General features: G+C 45.0%; 1 protein-coding gene across 3 annotated transcripts in view; it reads left to right on the top strand.

Annotated features, from left to right (window-relative positions):
- The window catches only part of amt (aminomethyltransferase), a 36,566-nt gene that overhangs the window by 6,883 nt on the left and 11,152 nt on the right, over window positions 1-18,531 (top strand). For 2 of the 3 annotated variants that reach the window (XM_048548156.2, XM_048548157.2), the window contains exons 2-6: window positions 5,546-5,713; window positions 10,175-10,255; window positions 13,234-13,365; window positions 14,948-15,026; window positions 16,121-16,266. In XM_048548156.2, the coding sequence (XP_048404113.1) occupies window positions 5,546-5,713; window positions 10,175-10,255; window positions 13,234-13,365; window positions 14,948-15,026; window positions 16,121-16,266 (606 nt within the window). The remainder of the gene's footprint in view (window positions 1-5,545; window positions 5,714-10,174; window positions 10,256-13,233; window positions 13,366-14,947; window positions 15,027-16,120; window positions 16,267-18,531) is intronic. The other variant, XM_048548158.2, reaches the window with a different exon arrangement.

Genomic DNA, 18,531 nt, shown 5'->3' with positions numbered 1-18,531 from the left:
AGTTTAGAAGGTTAAGGGGAGATCTAATAGAAACATACAAGATAATGCATGGCTTGGAAAGGGTGGACGCTGGGAGGTTGTTTCCGTTAGGTGGGGAGACTAGGACCCGTGGGCACAGCCTTAGAATTAGAGGGGGTAAATTTAGAACAGAAATGAGGAGACACATCTTCAGCTAGAGAGTGGTGGGCCTGTGGAATTCATTGACACGGAGCACAGTGGAGGCCGAGACATTAAATGTCTTCAAGGCAGAGGTTGATAATTTCTTGATCTTGCAAGGAATTAAGGGTTATGGGGAGAGTGCAGGGAAGTGGAGTTGAAGTGGCCATCAGCCATGATTAAATGGCGGAGTGGACTTGCTCGGCTGAATGGCCTTACTTCCACTCCTATGTCTTAAGGTTTTATGGTCTTATCTCAAATTTCCATGTCACCATAACCTCATTGCATAAAAGTATCTGATCATCTTGCCAGCGGCTGTTCTGCCAATCATCTTAAATTTCTCTGCCACTGGAACCAGTTTTTCATTTGCTGATAATAAAATGTGAGGCTGGATGAACACAGCAGGCCAAGCAGCGTCTCAGGAGCACAAAAGCTGACGTTTCGGGCCTAGACCCTTCATCAGAGAGGGGGATGGGGGGAGGGAACTGGAATAAATAGGGAGAGAGGGGGAGGCGGACCGAAGATGGAGAGTAAAGAAGATAGGTGGAGAGGGTGTAGGTGGGGAGGTAGGGAGGGGATAGGTCAGTCCAGGGAAGACGGACAGGTCAAGGAGGTGGGATGAGGTTAGTAGGTAGCTGGGGGTGCGGCTTGGGGTGGGAGGAAGGGATGGGTGAGAGGAAGAACCGGTTAGGGAGGCAGAGACAGGTTGGACTGGTTTTGGGATGCAGTGGGTGGGGGGGAAGAGCTGGGCTGGTTGTGTGGTGCAGTGGGGGGAGGGGATGAACTGGGCTGGTTTAGGGATGCAGTGGGGGAAGGGGAGATTTTGAAACTGGTGAAGTCCACATTGATACCATATGGCTGCAGGGTTCCCAGGCGGAATATGAGTTGCTGTTCCTGCAACCTTCGGGTGGCATCATTGTGGCAGTGCAGGAGGCCCATGATGGACATGTCATCAAGAGAATGGGAGGGGGAGTGGAAATGGTTTGCGACTGGGAGGTGCAGTTGTTTGTTACGAACTGAGCGGAGGTGTTCTGCAAAGCGGTCCCCAAGCCTCCGCTTGGTTTCCCCAATGTAGAGGAAGCCGCACCGGGTACAGTGGATGCAGTATACCACATTGGCAGATGTGCAGGTGAACCTCTGCTTAATGTGGAATGTCATCTTGGGGCCTGGGATGGGGGTGAGGGAGGAGGTGTGGGGACAAGTGTAGCATTTCCTGCGGTTGCAGGGGAAGGTGCCGGGTATGGTGGGGTTGGAGGGCAGTGTGGAGCGAACAAGGGAGTCACGGAGAGAGTGGTCTCTCCGGAAAGCAGACAGGGGAGGGGATGGAAAAATGTCTTGGGTGGTGGGGTCGGATTGTAAATGGCGGAAGTGTCGGAGGATAATGCGTTGTATCCGGAGGTTGGTAGGGTGGTGTGTGAGAACGAGGGGGATCCTCTTGGGGCAGTTGTGGCGGGGGCGGGGTGTGAGGGATGTGTCGCGGGAGATGCGGGAGACGCGGTCAAGGGCGTTCTCAATCACCGTGGGGGGAAAGTTGCGGTCCTTAAAGAACTTGGACATCTGGGATGTGCGGGAGTGGAATGTCTTATCGTGGGAGCAGATGCGGTGGAGGCGGAGGAATTGGGAATAGGGGATGGAATTTTTGCAGGAGGGTGGGTGGGAGGAGGTGTATTCTAGGTAGCTGTGGGAGTTGGTGGGCTTGAAATGGACATCAGTTACAAGCTGGTTGCCTGAGATGGAGACTGAGAGGTCCAGGAAGGTGAGGGATGTGCTGGAGATGGCCCAGGTGAACTGAAGGTTGGGGTGGAAGGTGTTGGTGAAGTGGATGAACTGTTCGAGCTCCTCTGGGGAGCAAGAGGCGGCGCCGATACAGTCATCAATGTACCGGAGGAAGAGGTGGGGTTTGGGGCCTGTGTAGGTGCGGAAGATGGACTGTTCCACGTAACCTACAAAGAGGCAGGCATAGCTGGGGCCCATGCGGGTGCCCATGGCCACCCCCTTAGTCTGTAGGAAGTGGGAGGAGTCAAAAGAGAAGTTGTTGAGTGTGAGGACGAGTTCCGCTAGGCGGATGAGAGTGTCGGTGGAGGGGGCCTGGTCGGGCCTGCGGGACAGGAAGAAGCGGAGGGCCTTGAGGCCATCTCCATGCGGAATGCAGGTGTACAGGGACTGGACTTATCGTGGGAGCAGATGCGGCGGAGGCGGAGGAATTATCGTGGGAGCAGATGCGGCGGAGGCGGAGGAATTATCGTGGGAGCAGATGCGGCGGAGGCGGAGGAATTATCGTGGGAGCAGTTGCGGCGGAGGCGGAGGAATTATCGTGGGGGCGGAGGCGGAGGAATTATCGTGGGAGCAGATGCGGCGGAGGCGGAGACCACTCTCTCCGTGACTCCCTTGTTCGCTCCACACTGCCCTCCAACCCCACCATACCCGGCACCTTCCCCTGCAACCGCAGGAAATGCTACACTTGTCCCCACACCACCTCCCTCACCCCCATCCCAGGCCCCAAGATGACATTCCACATTAAGCAGAGGTTCACCTGCACGTCTGCCAATGTGGTATACTGCATCCACTGTACCCGGTGCGGCTTCCTCTACATTGGGGAAACCAAGCGGAGGCTTGGGGACCGCTTTGCAGAACACCTCCGCTCAGTTCGTAACAAACAACTGCACCTCCCAGTCGCAAACCATTTCCACTCCCCCTCCCATTCTCTTGATGACATGTCCATCATGGGCCTCCTGCACTGCCACAATGATGCCACCCGAAGGTTGCAGGAACAGCAACTCATATTCCGCCTGGGAACCCTGCAGCCATATGGTATCAATGTGGACTTCACCAGTTTCAAAATCTCCCCTTCCCCCACTGCATCCCTAAACCAGCCCAGTTCATCCCCTCCCCCCACTGCACCACACAACCAGCCCAGCTCTTCCCCCCCACCCACTGCATCCCAAAACCAGTCCAACCTGTCTCTGCCTCCCTAACCGGTTCTTCCTCTCACCCATCCCTTCCTCCCACCCCAAGCCGCACCCCCAGCTACCTACTAACCTCATCCCACCTCCTTGACCTGTCCGTCTTCCCTGGACTGACCTATCCCCTCCCTACCTCCCCACCTACACCCTCTCCACCTATCTTCTTTACTCTCCATCTTCGGTCCGCCTCCCCCTCTCTCCCTATTTATTCCAGTTCCCTCCCCCCATCCCCCTCTCTGATGAAGGGTCTAGGCCCGAAACGTCAGCTTTTGTGCTCCTGAGATGCTGCTTGGCCTGCTGTGTTCATCCAGCCTCACATTTTATTATCTTGGAATCTCCAGCATCTGCAGTTCCCATTATCTCTGATTTCATTTGCTGTTTGTGATTTTAAGCACCCACATCTTTACTTAAGCTGCTGTGCTTTAAGGAGAACAACCCAACTCTGCTGATTCTCCTTGTATCTGAAGTCCCTCATCCCTGACACCTTCCCAGTGTATCTCCTCTGTACCCTTGCCAAGTCTTGGTGATTACACCTTGTTTTCTGGTTAATGGAGGGACAGGGACACACTACAGTCATGTATGTGCAATGAAAGCAATGGTTCATGTCATTAATGATATGATTGTGTATAGCAATTGAGACTCAAGGGTCTATATTATGTACAATAATATGTAGCTAAAAGATTGAATCAAACTCTTGAGAGTCAGATAATAGTCTCTTCTAGATGAAGCAAAGACAGAGATGCTGCTGCTACTCTGCTTCACGTTATCCCCATAATAACTGGTGAGGAGAATAGTTCATCTCTTTGAGCACACTGAAGCACTGGGCCTCTTGACATCCAGAAGAAGTGGCTTCTGGAGCAGCAACATGCTCTCCTACATCTTTAACCTCGGTGAAACACGTTTGAGGCATAGGGAAAATGTGGATGTTATGCGAATGACCTTTAGAAATGATGTGCTTGCATTCATGGCCTCAGAGTATCCCAAAACACGTCGCCTTTAGAATTATTGTGTTGTCATTTAGACCATTTGAACACAGCCAGACCCCACAAACTGCAGTGAACTCACCAGATCGTAGAAACTTGCAGCATGTTAGTGGACCATTCAGCCCATTGCAGGGTGTGCTGTCCCATGTCCTTCCTTACTTCCATAACCTTGAATGTTCCTTGTCTTCATCTCCTTTCCTATCCCTATCAACTAGTCAAGGTCCTGACAACTCTAAGTGAAATATTTCTTCTTATCTCCCTGAGTTGCAAAGAAGAGTTATGTCGGACTCAAAGTGTTAACTGTTTCTCGCTGCCGTCTGTCGGACCCACTGAGTTTCTCCAGCACTTTCTGTTTTTAATTTTTTTTTCACTGAATATTTATTTTGCCCCTAATATTGGTTACTTGTACCTTTCCTGCTATTGACGTGAGGCATAAAAGCAAAAGGCTGGAAATATTCATCGCATCAGGCACCATGTGTGGACACAGAAACAAAGTCACCATTTCAGCTTGATAACATTTGCTAAGTGTGTTACCCATTAGAGTTTTACTTTGTTGAGCCAAGGATAACATTATAACAGGTGGTAGCTGGGTTGAAGATGTTATAAGGGACAAGAATATTATTAAGTTTACTTTCATCTCCCCTATCCCAAAGTTATTAAAAAATGGACTGCAGTAGTCACCTTTTGGAATAGGTAAGGAGAAGTGAGGAAGACCAGTCCAGCTAGGGAGTCTTGTGCCTTGTAATTGGAGTCAGTCTTTGGAATAAGTGGTTTAACCTGACACCATGGATTGATCTACCTCCTTCGATTGGGTGGCACAGTGGCTCAGTGGTTAGCACTGCTGCCTCACATTGCCACGGATCTGGGTTCTCCCCGTGTCTGCGTGGGGGTTCTCCCAGGTGCTCTGGTTTCCCCTCTCAATCCAAAGATGTGCAGGCTAGGTGAATTAGCCATGGGAAATGCAGGGGATACAGGAGGGGTGGTAGGTCTGTGTGGGATGCTCTTCGGAGCTTCGGTGTGGGCTCGATGGGTTGAATGACCTGCTTCCGCACTGTGTGGATTCTATGATATATATCCCAAAGTTGTTGTGACCTCGTGGACTCTGTCTGTTATGCGGTTCGCGTGTCAGAGTTTGGCCCTGCATTGTAGAGACTGCTAACTTAGACTATACAGTCCATATTTTGAGTTTGCTGCCTCTCTGTCTTTGCCTTAACTAAAAGAGACTATTACCAGCTCTCAAGAGTTTGATTCAATCTTTCAGTTACATATTATTGTACATAATACAGACCTTTGAGTCTCAACTGCATATGATTGGTATACATCGCCATATCATTAATGTAAACATTCTTACTGCACTAAAATAATTGCAACTTAGGTTCAGCTCGAAGAACACCAATATGTTTTTGAGTTTACTTGAGGGAATCTATTGTGTTTTCTAATCAGGAATCCCTCAAGAAGACAGTGCTGTATGAATTCCATCGGAATAATGGAGCTCGAATGGTGGAGTTTGCTGGGTGGAGTATGCCTGTACAGTACAAGGACAGTCACATCAGCTCTCACTTGCATACCCGCCAGCACTGCTCTTTATTTGATGTATCCCACATGTTGCAGGTAAGACCAGAATCTGGAGATTGTACATCAAGGAACTTTGCCGTGCCATTGTAGCACTGACCAGGACAATCTTTTCTAACGTAGGTTTGACCAGTGATGCTGACCTCTTGGTCAAGCTCAGACACCTGAAAAATATAAGGCAGTAAAATGTTGTGGATCTTGAAATAACTCCACAGAAGTCAGCATTTTGTCTCTAAGTCATTCTTTACTTACACATGCTTAGTACTTAACACTGATCTGGCTTCCTCTAAGCTAGCTGTCAGAGCGAACAGAACCTCTGACACTCCTATTTATATTTTTTTTTCTTTTTCTGAGGAGTTTCTAAATCCCCTGCTCATACCTTCTTGAACTGAGGAGATTTTAAATCCCCTATTTATATTTTCCTTTTTGTTTTCGATCCCCCAGCCCCCACTACCACTGTATAGCAGTAATGCATTTTTTAAAAAGTTAACCTGTTTTAAATAATCAACCTGTTCAGAGATGCTATTACACACTCTGGAGCAGGTGAGACTTAAACCCAGGTCTCTCAATCCAGGGATAGGGACACTTCCACTGCACCACACGAGGGCCGTTATTACTCATGTTTATATCTGTCACCTTGGGCTCCCTGATTGGACCAAATTAGAAGCCCCAATCAGGGAACTCGTTTTCTATGATGTCCATCTGGCTGTCCTCATTTCAGTCAGTTAAGGCTTCTTAGGTAACAAGCCACAGAACACCAGAATGGTTTTAGCACAGATTGATTCACTGTGACTTGTCCATAACTTTGCCTTTCTCAGTCACGTAGCTTGTGTGACTGTGAAAGGAACCAGTTCGATACTGTGGTGGGGATGGATGCAAACCTGTTTGAAACTACTGGGGAGAGAAAGATGGGAATGGGTTTGGGAAGAAACTACGCATTCAAGGATTTTTGAAAGGAAGGGAAGGTTGGTGATGGGGTGATAATTGACAATAATAGTGACAACTGAGGTGTTTTACTTTGAGGAAAGGGATGATGACAGCATATTTAAAGGGAATGGCCAAACACCTGAAAAGTGTTGGCTGACATGAGATCAGGAGAGGAAGTTGGATGCTCAAAAGTTTTTAGTGGGAAAATAGTGACATGGGAAATGAGGATCAGAGAATAGTGAGAAGGGCAGAGAGCAACAAAACCTCGGAATGTATTGACAATCAAGACCACGTAACAAAAAGACAACATTTAAGGCTGCTTATCAGGATGCGTGTTACATTTATAACATAATGTTTATAAAACATATAATACAAATAATATGTAAATAATAACAAATGATAGTGCCCATTGAAGTAAAGAAATGTGATCTGAAAGACATCACAAAAATGTGGCTTCAGGATGACAAGAACCAGTCCTGACTATTGACATTGAATTTCTTGAATGTCATATACAGAAGTCACACGACACCAGGTTACAGTACCACAGGTTTTTTTGAAGTCACAAGCTTTCATACCACCGCCCTTCACCAGGTAAAGTGACTTCACCTGACAAAGGGGCAGCGCATCGAAAGCTTCTGATATCAAACAAACCTGGGGGACTATAACCTGTGTTGTGTGACTTCTGACTTCATCCACCCCAGTCCCACATCAGCACCTCCACATCATGACAGTCAAGAAAAATAGGAAGCTCGGTGAACTGGGGAGGGGCTGCATTGTTAATTAAGAATAACATTTGCACAAAAGTTGGAGGTGAAATTGTTTCAGGAGATTGGATAGGGATAAGGAGTAATGAAAAGAATTCAGTTGTGAGAGTGGTGTTCAGGCTCCCTAACAATAACCATAATGTGGGACAAAGTATAAAAGAAGAAATATTGGGTGCTTGTGATAAAGGGACAGCAATAATCATGGGTAATGTTAATTTACATATAGACTATAAAAATCAGATTGGCAACTGTAGCCTGGATGAAGAATTCCAAGAAAGTTTCTGAGTTAGTTTCTTATAGCTGCACATTCTGGAATTGATTAGAGAGCAGGTTATATTAAATTTACTATTGTGTAATATGACAGGATCAATTAATGACCTCTGACTAAAGGCACATAAAGGAAGCAAAAACAGTGTGATTGAATATTACATCCAATTTGAAAGAGAGAAGACTAGGTCTAAGACTAGTACTTTAATCCTGAGTAGGGATAACTACATGGCCATGAAAGCTGTGGTGAACTTGACATGCTAGGCTAGAGGATGGATCAGTAAAGACACTGGCAGATCTTAAGGTGATGTCTCAGAATATTCGGAATAAGCATTTTCGTACCATAAAAAAAATTTCTAAAGGGACGACTCAATGTCTGTGGTTAGCACAATAAGCTGGGGAAAGCACTAAACTTAGAGAAAGCATAAAACTACCCGAGGTTGATTGGTTAAAGTATAAAAGAAATGCAGAGAATGACTTCAAAGAGAGAAAGAAACATGTATTTCTCAACAGCTTATTTGTTTCAGAGTAGGAGAACCAGACTTGGGAGTGTGGAATTCAAAACTTGACAGTTTTGTGAGGAGAATAATGTAGAATTTCAAAAAGAACATCTAGAAGGTTATTGGAGTAGGCACATGAGATTGAATACCAAGAGGTGTGTGAAATGTTTCATTCTGGAGGGAAGAAACTGAAGAGGAAATAAGAGGATAACATTTCAGAGTAGTTTGAGAGCAGTGGGCCCTGGGTAAACATTTGCATGAATCATTGAAGGTAGCAGGATAGGTTGAAAGTGCAGTTAATAAGACTTGTGGAATCCTGAATTTTATCAATGAGGCATGGATTAGAAAAGCAAATATGTTGGACTTTGTATAGAATGCTGGTTCAGTTTCTACTGAATTATTAAGTCCAGCTCTGGGTGCCACAGTTGAGGAAGGAGCAGAGAAGATTCACAAGCATGATCTTAGGAATGGGAATCTGCAGTTAAATAGAAAGATTGAGGGAGTGAGTCTGTTTTCTTTGAAAAAGAGAAGGTTGATGGTGATTTGGTAGAGATGTACATGATCTTGACCGATCTGGTCATAGTAGAATGGGAGAGACTGATCCTGCATGTGGAGGATCTGATTGCTCCCAGGAAGATCTAAGGGTCAGACTTAAGGGATTGGCAAAAAGAGGAAATGGCAGCATAATGATAAACACTTTCATACCGCAAGCGACTAGGATCTGTTATGAACTGTCAGAGAATGTGGCGGAGGTAGGTTCAATTGAGGCTTTCATGACAGAATATTACCAGGAAGGGATGAAAACAGGGTTATGGGGAGAAGGCAAGGACATGGCTTGAGGCCCTTCAGAGGGTCAACACAGACATGACTGACAAACTTCTGTGCTGTAACCATTCTGTGAAATAAACTCGAGTGAGGCTCATGGGTTGAGCATTTTTCCCTCTGGAGTAGTAATTATGGAGCAAAGTCCCAGCAACTTGTATTTATCTGGCAGCTTTTGAAGTAGTCACATGTGCCAAGGCTGCTCAGAGAATTTTTATCAAACAAAGCTTGACATGAGCATGTAAGAATAGAGTAATTGGGTTGGAATTATTGAGGCAAATTTGGACTGAGATATCAGAAAATTGAATAGGAATTTAGAGAGGTAAGCTTATATTGAGGTGATGCAAAACAATTGAAAACCGAAAGGTCTGTAAAGCAGGAACAAAAACAGAAGTTACTGGAAATCAGAGTTAACATTTCGGGTCCGGTGATCCATCAGTTCTGAGGAAGGGTCACCAGACCTGAAACGTTAACTCTGCATGTTTTCTTCACAGATACTGCCAGACCTGATGAGCTTTTCCAGCATCTTCTGTTTTTGTTCCTGATGCAAAACGTTTATTTGTTTTTACAGCACCTTTTAACATAATAGGTATCTCAGGTGAGCTTTATAAAGCAAATGTAGCACTGAACAACATCAGGAGATATTGAGAGAAATGTCCAAAAATCTTGGTCAAAATGGCAAGTTTTATGGAGGACAAAAGAGAAACAGAGATTAAGGAATAGTTTAAATCGGGGATGATCATGAGGTCAAAATTTGGTGCGATTAAAGACATTGTGAATCAAGCACTGAGAGTAGAGTAGTACAGATAGATTTAAGTTGTTAAAACACTCGTAAAACAGAATGTTTAGCACTAGCGTAGAATGCTTGTCTGGTGGGCAGCAGAAACAGTGGAAATTTGAGGGTGGATAAATTGTCTGGAGTTTTGCTTAGGTCAAACCTGCATCATTGGTGTGGACATTTATTTTAATTATGTTAAAATACATATGAAATAATATGTATTTTAACATAATTAAAATAATGTCCACACCAAAGCATGTCACATGTTGTGAACTTTTTAAAAACTCAGTTTGTTCCTCGACCCTAGAGACCGAACAGAATGTGCGGGTGGTTCTCCACATTTTCATCTACAAACTAATGTGGCTGGGAGAACATCATTTTTATTTCACCTCTGGCATAATTAGGAGTTACCAGTGACTACACAGAGTCTCCTTTGTTTCAGAGCAAGGTGATGGGGAAGGATCGAGTGAAATTCATGGAAAGTTTGGTCGTTGGAGATATTGCTGAGCTGAAGGACAACCAGGTGAGGATCAAATTTGCTCCTCAAAAAGCGCACACTTTAATTCTTATGGTCTGCCACTCTGTTTCAGACTACTGCAGTGGGAAAAGGAAAGAACTTGTGTCTAAGCAGTGCCCTGCTCTTTCTCAGGTCATGCAGATAAGGGAGTACTTGTAAGCAGACACACTAGTCAATTTGCACACGGCATGATCCCACAATCAGCACAAAGATCAATTATTGAATCATTTGTTTCAGTGATATTGGTTGCTGGGGTAAACATTGCCCAGTACGTTGGAGAGATGCTCTCCTGTTGTTCTTCGAATAATGCTGTAGATCGGATGCATCCACTGAGAAAGGGGACAGAACAATGGGTCAAAATAATTTGAAACATAGCCCCTCCAACCATGCAGCCCTCCCTCAATACTGCATTGGAATGTTGGCCCACAATTTGCCCTTAAACCTCTCGAGTGGGACTTGAATCCACAACCTTCTGAATCTGAAGGAAAACCTGTACCATCCGAACCATGGCTGACCACTTCTAGGAAAGTGCCTGACATTTCCTTAAGCTATACAGACCAGAAGACTCTTTGCTTGTCTCCTGATCTTTGCTGTTTGTATTTGGGTTTAATGGTTCAGATCAGTTTCATGGGTTAGAATGGAGAATCACTGTTCTGTGGTTTCTGTGCTCCCGATTTCTGCTACAAAGTTTAGTGGTTAGCTGTGATGCTACCTTTTGCCAAATAGCCTATAATTTTCTCCAATCAAAGTTGAATGCATGAGATCCTGAAATGGATGGTTAGTACCAACAAAGCAAATCCAAAAACCAGAATAGAGGGAGGAAATGTCAGGAATGTGAAAGGGTTAAGTTCAACGTAATTAATGTTATTCTAACAGTCTTTGGCTTGTAACTATGTTGAAAGAAAGTAGTCCTTTACTCGAGCATTTCCAATATTCTGGTATCTATGTCCATAATTCACTGAAAAGTAAATGAAGTCTTGAAACAATGTCAGACCAGGAACTATTTCAATGCTCAGGCACTCTAAAATTACTCAATGTTGATGGGAACTTTGAGTTCTTTCATTTTGCCCAGTTTTCAGCTGTTGCAAGTGAGCCCAGCATTTCTCTCTCCATAATTGTCCTGAAGAAGCTGGTGGTAAGATACATGCTTGAACTACTAAGGTTATCTGGTTTGACTTTTCTGTAGTCGTTTGATGAATGGCTGACTAAGCCATTTCACAAGGCTGTGAAGTATCAGCTGTGTACCTATAGTCACTAGTCTGTCATAACAGATAACGATGGAAAATTTTCTCCTCTTAATGATAAAATGAGTTTTTACGGCAATTATAGACTGAGGCTAATGCATAATTATTCATTAATTGCATTTAAATTCCACAAGGTACCATGGTGAATCCATACCCCAAGAGCATTGGACTGAACCTCTGACCTACTAGATCAGTGACATGACATTACATTGCATTATGTTATCATCTCCCCAGTTGTCTGGTTTCATAGACCTAAGTTGACTAGCTCATGGTGTTGTGAATACGTTTTTTAAATTTACAGATTGTTTTGAAAAAAAGAGAAAATTCAGAACTGTTTGAAAAGGTTTCTTGGAAATTAAGTCAATGGTTTAATGTGTGCTGTAGTTTACTTGCTGCTTTAAGAAAGTCAAATGACTGAGGAAAGATGAGCAGGAGAAGAGATAGAACTTATGGTCCATATTTGTTAGGAAACCTAGATTTGGTATAAATATGGAGGCCTGTTTGCTGGTTCCCTCATATGCTTTGCCTTTCTGGTCTTAGTTTTTTTTGTTTTCACTCAGTAGACCTGAGTTGTTATAAGAAGAAGAAGGTAAAGTCTCTCTCACTCCTCCTTTCAGTAGAAGCTCTTGGAAACCCAATTTAAAATTTCCAAAATATCATCATTTCTGACCATCTTATCAACCTTTAAATTGTGACCACTTTGCAAAGACTCATATCCAGTTTGATCCCAGTCGAACTGAAGATCTTCCATCAGTCTACGGTTGTCATCAGGTTGATTTCATCGAAAGAAACCTGGTGGACTGTGAGAAGTCATTTTGTTTCCAGACTTTCGGACAGCAAGGTTATTTTCTTTTTTACAAAAAAAATCTCTGCAGAGACTGTTGTCTTTTTGTGTTGTGTGAGTGTGTCTGTTTTGGGATTGAGACACAGTCCTAATTTTGAATTATCATTCTGATGTTGCAGTGTTTGCTGCTTGTTTTAAAGAATTCATTTTGTGGTATAATAAACAGATTATTTGAGTTCACTCAAGATGCCTGATGAAAGTTTTCTTTTAGTCTGGATGGGAGTACAAAAGACAAGCAAATGGCCATTTTGGCGAGTGAGTCGATACAAGACTGACTTGATTACCAGTGCACACCTCTCATCACAGTCATATCAAAGGCAGGCATTGAGATAGGGTGATGCCATATTTGGCCGTAGTGGTAATTAGCAGAGTGAGGTGCAATGTTAACCAGGGAAAGTGAACATTGAGCTGTATTGTGTGAGCTGTACTGCGATTCCGCTGCAGTCACATGGTCTACTGATACTGCCTAGGTTGACTGGCTGTAATCCAACTCCAGTGAATTGCATACCAACAGATAGAGCATTTCTAGGACGTTTTCTGTAGGAAATCTTTTCCCAATGATTTTCCTGAGTCACAGTGTACTTCAAGGATTATTCCATGGTCATGGAGTGAAGTGGTACCTTGCCATGCTACCTCCGAAAACTCCAGGTCAGTAAGTCCCATTCTGTCCATCATCACATTCAGTATCCAGAGAAAAACTTGCTCTAATTTAGGAAAAGGAAGCTTTTGGAAACTGCTCCTAGAGCCTGCGGGTGCTAGTCAGTAACTGATTTGGTAACAGTGCACACATTCCTACTCATTGATTGCTCTAGTCTGTTCTTCCTGACTCGCTGTATTTATTGGGCCCAGCGGTCTACGCGTCCTTTAGTCCTAACCTTTCACTTCTTTGCGTTCAGGGTACACTGTCGCTCTTCACCAATGAAAAAGGAGGGATAAAGGATGATCTGATAGTGACTCGGACTTCAGATGGATATCTGTATATCGTATCGAATGCGGGCTGTGCTGACAAGGACTCTGCCCACATGAAGGTGTGTTGGCTTTGCTGTAGGCATCACAAAGACACAAGCTCACAAACATGAGGCGGCTGAGCTATCATTGTGGGATCTTGATGCCAAGTTCACTGCTGAGCTACAGGTGCACAGAAGGTTTTGGATTCAGTCATGGCTTTGCAAATCCCTGACTTGCCCGGCTTTAGGCAGTATGTGCTAATTTGGCTAATGATGACAGAACAGAACGTGGGGTCATTTTGTTGTATTTTTGAGTGAGACTGCTATTTTTAAATAGGAAGAAATCCATTGTTTTGCTCCAGCTGTACTGAACTTAATTCTGATTTTTGAGGACCGTGTGGGTGTTTTACAAATTACCGCATTGGCATTCAGCAAGGAAACATGTTGGATAATAAAATGTGAGGCTGGATGAACACAGCAGGCCCAGCAGCATCTCAGGAGCACAAAAGCTGACGTTTCGGGCCTAGACCCTTCATCAGAGAGGGGGATGGGGAGAGGGTTCTTGAATAAATAGGGAGAGAGGGGGAGGCGGACAGAAGATGGAGAGAAAAGAAGGTAGGTGGGGAGGTAGGGAGGGGATAGGTCAGTCCAGGGAAGACGGACAGGTCAAGGAGGTGGGATGAGGTTAGTAGGTAGGAGATGGAGGTGCGGCTTGGGGTGGGAGGAAGGGATGGGTGAGAGGAAGAACAGGTTAGGGAGGCAGAGACAGGTTGGACTGGTTTTGGGATGCAGTGGGTGGAGGGGAAGAGCTGGGCTGGTTGTGTGGTGCAGTGGGGGGAGGGGACGAACTGGGCTGGTTTTGGGATGCGGTGGGGGAAGGGGAGATTCTCAAACCTATACTCTCGTCTCCACCTATCTTCTTTTCTCTCCATCTTCGGTCCGCCTCCCCTTCTCTCCCTATTTATTCCAGAACCCTCACCCCATCCCCCTCTCTGATGAAGGGTCTAGGCCCGAAACGTCAGCTTTTGTGCTCCTGAAATGATGCTGGGCCTGCTGTGTTCATCCAGCCTCACATTTTATTATCTTGGATTCTCCAGCATCTGCAGTTCCCATTATCAAGGAAACATGTTGGGGTTGATTTGGGAATGGAGTGTGTAACTATCACAGAGTCTGCAGACTCATGCTCTTCCGTTTTTGCCCTGACTTGACACCCAATCATTGGTTTTCCTAAGTTGAAATCACCTTGAGGTATGCCTAACCTGGCATTCCATTCATCAACCCATTCGTCCTCTTGGTGGGGGTGAGAAAAGACTTGGAGCTAATTTAGGAGAAGGCAGGGGTGAGCGAGTTAGTAACTGGTTTGACACTTGTGCGCACGCACTGGGAGCAATCTGAGCGCCAGGAAACAGGATCCAGTGAACGGGGTCTCTGGAGCTGCAGGCAAAGGATGCAGGTCCACACAACTGGGAGACAGAGGGCGCAGGGTTCAAGAAGTGCAAGGTAGAGGGTGTGGGTCCCTGAGCAAGAGACAGAGAGAGCGTCAAGGAGGGTTATGGGGGAGTACGCTGCGGGCTTGCCACATGAGTGCCTTGATAGTTAATGAGGAGCACTCCTCCTGCTCTGGCGTTCGGGCCTCTGCTAATTGCCTTCCTTCTGTCCCTAGGAGAAGCTGGCCGAGTTCAAAGCCGCCGGGAATGATGCTGACCTGGAGTTTCTGGAGGCGGGATTGATAGCTCTGCAAGGTGACCACTTCATTCTATCACCATGGAATAATCCTAAACTGTCAGAGTTCCACATCAGGATTTCTGTCTCTTTGGTGCTGCCTGATCCACAGATTTAATGTTTATGTTTTAAGGTGTCATTCTCGCATGAATGCATACGTGTTCACCACTTGCACAAGCAAATGCATCCCTATATGTGAGCACAGCTGATCACACTCATGGGGTGACCCCCCCCCCCCAGTCCCTGGGGCGTGTGAAGTGAGGTGCCCCTGGGCCCAAATGCTGCAGCTGCCCTTTAGCTTAAATGTCCCCCATCCTCAAGCATTTACCTGACTCCCCCCACTCTCTCACCTTTACCCATACTCTCCTCCTCGGCACGCACGCACACACACACGCTCAGGCACCCAGCTGTGTGGAGCGGTGCCCTTTGTCTCCTGCTCCAGAGGCTGGATCCTGTTTCCTGGCACTCGGATTTTCTAATAAACTTTCATTACTCAAAAACATTCCTCTTCTCCCACAACTTCTGTGTAATCGCCATTCACCAATGTGTATTAGTAAGCAATAGACTGGTACTAGGAGGGAGGTGGTGACAGCTTTGTACCCAGAGGAGATCCTCAAAGATCCAGGCACCAGCTGGGGGGTCATGCGATCAGGCACACAAGCACATGTACAGACACACGCAGGCTAGGGAGAAACATGCTGCTCTTTGAAATAACGCCATGAGATCTTTTACACCTTAAAAGATTAGAGAGACAGCAATGTCTCACAGTGCAGCATTTCCTCAGGGTGAACTGGGAATGTAAACCTGTTCAGGCTCTGGAGTGGGTCTCAAGTGTTCTGTCTACTGAGTCAGAGATGAGTTAACTAACAACTGAACCACAGCTAAACAAATTCTTTCTCTCACCCACCTAACCATCGACTTGCCGTCGAAATGTGAGTCCCCACACCAGGCAACAAATGAGCATGAAGGTGCATCAGGGGTCCTAGTGTCCACCCCATCCTTTTCCATCCTTAGTGATCTTGCTTTGATACACTAAAACTGCAGTCATTTAACTTCCTTGCGTTAGGGTGCTGGAACCTTCTAGATCATTTGGAACTGCTGTTTATATTGCCAGGTCCATCTGCAGCAAGCGTGCTGCAGGAGGGTGTGTCTGATGATCTTCAGAAACTGCCATTCATGTGGAGTGCCATGATGACTGTATTTGGGGTGCCAGGCTGCAGAGTAACTCGTTGTGGCTACACTGGAGAGGATGGGGTGGAGGTGAGTTAACTTTTCATAATAGATACAGTGAGACTCACTGCTTAAATGGGTTTCCTTTGTTTGTGAATTTTGTTCTGATTAAGGGAGCTGGTAACTAACTGAGAAATATGTGGTTTTCACTCCAGACTTACCTGTATCTAAATTTGCTTCCATTTCGCACCTTTAACATAGCAGGGCATCCAAAGCCACATCACTGTGGCACTATCAAGCTACAGAAGCAGAAATTAAAATGCATGAACAAAAACACAGACGTAGCAGGACCATAAAGAGAAAGAGAGGTTTTTTAAAAAAGGGATTCCAGATCTTTAGTGTCCAGAGAGCTGAAAACAGATTGACCAGCCTGCGGCAGAGTATTTCCAGAATGCTAAGGAGTTCAATTCCTATCTATCTAATCGTAGTCAGAGTTACTCTTACTTCTCATCACACTCCCACCACAAAGATCTGGCCTTCTTCCCTCTCAATGCTCATCTACATGCTGTTCGACAGCAATAACGCATGAAAGAATAGACATTAAATTTCACACAAATATGAATGATCCCCTACTCCAACTCCCCATCGTTTCTCTCAACCCTTCCACTCTGTTTAAGTTCTCAGACTTGATATACAGCACTTGACGCACAGAAATTTCCTCTGGGTAAATATTGGGAAGATCAAAGCCATTCCCAATGGAAGTGCCACTCCTAGTCACCAATCGCATCCCTCTCCCTGGCAAGCACGTGAGGCTGTACCGCAGCATCTTGTCTGGCTGTGAGATGAGCTTTCTGCGTTGGCAGCCACGTGGCTTACTCAATTCTGCCCTGCCTTCTGCTGACAAGGCAACAAATAAATTGAGACCCCGCTCTGAGGCTTCAGTTTAACAGCTGCAGCTTCTGGAGAACACCCGATTGAGAAAATAACCATACAGTGATATGACAGGAAGGTGTGGGTTGATTAATTTGTGATTAACTGCTACTAGGAATTCTGTGTATATCGCTAATATTGAAAAGGGTCATTGTTTTTAATGTCCTTAATTGCCTACCATTATTCATAACTTTAATCTCCTTCGATCAGTATTGGTAAAGTTTGGGAGGCTCAGCAGTATCATTTCCAAACTAAAATCATTAATAAACTAAAAATACGATAAAGATGGAAGGCAGGTGATGTACTGCGACTGCAGGATATTAGTGTGTCTGGATGCCTGTGCAATCCAAGGCAAATATGTCTGCAGTAAGCATCTATAGCTGTGTGAACTTTAGCTCACAGTCACTGAACTGAATGCTGATCTACAGGTTCTGTTGCACATCCAAGGATGGTGAAAATTACCAAGACATTTTATTCCGGGGGATAGTGCCATGTGATTTTGGCCAGGGCAGGAGGGTGTGACCCAGAATGAAGCACATAAAGGGACCCAAAGGGCAGAAATCTCAGCCTTTGCAATTGTCTAACAGGTTTGATGTTCTTTCAGAGAGTGAGAGCTGAGCCAACTGACCATGGCACTGTGGTACAGGAAACCATTCCAGCAGATGGGGGGTCAACAAAGGACTATCCTAGTAGTAAGGCATATTACAGTGACAGGAATTGACACTCATTGATTTTAGAAGGAAGGAAATCAAAAACAGGCAACTGTCTGTTAGCTTGATGTCTGACATGAGGGATTTGTTAAAATCAATCCTAAAGAAGGTTATAGCTGGACACTTAGGAAAAGCTCAAGATAGTCAGGAAGAATCAGCATGGTTTTGTGAAAAGGAAATCAGTTTCAACAAATTTTATTGGAGTTCTTTGAAGGAATAACATCCACTAAAAGGAGAAGCCCGTTGACACAGTATACTTGGATTTCCAGGAGACTTTTGACAATGTGCCAGACGAAAGATTATTGGGGAAAGTAGAAGCACATGGTGTGGGAGTGACATACTAACATTGACAGATGCCTGGTTGGCTGGCAGAAAACTGAGTTTGCATAAATAGGTTTTTTTTACAATTTATATCGATGATTTGAGATTGGTGGGGGGGGGTGAAAGGATAGCATACATATTTGCAGTAAGGTAGCTGGAGAAGTGCGTTGTGAAGAGGACAAAAGGAGATTGTAGACTGACACAGGTGAGTGGGTAAAAATTCTGGCAGATGGAGTGTAATGTGAAAGAATATAAATCATAGAATTTCATGGTGCAGAAAGAGGCTACTTGGCCTGTCGTGTCTGCACTAATTCTGATAGTTTGAGCCAATCTTTTTTTTCATTCTTGGGATGAGGCCACTGTTGGCTAAGCCAGTATTTATTATCCATCCCTA

This window comes from Stegostoma tigrinum, chromosome 11, assembly GCF_030684315.1.
Source record: "Stegostoma tigrinum isolate sSteTig4 chromosome 11, sSteTig4.hap1, whole genome shotgun sequence".
In the NCBI taxonomy this organism is placed as follows: domain Eukaryota; kingdom Metazoa; phylum Chordata; class Chondrichthyes; order Orectolobiformes; family Stegostomatidae; genus Stegostoma; species Stegostoma tigrinum.
This window is presented reverse-complemented; position numbering and strand designations above follow the sequence as displayed.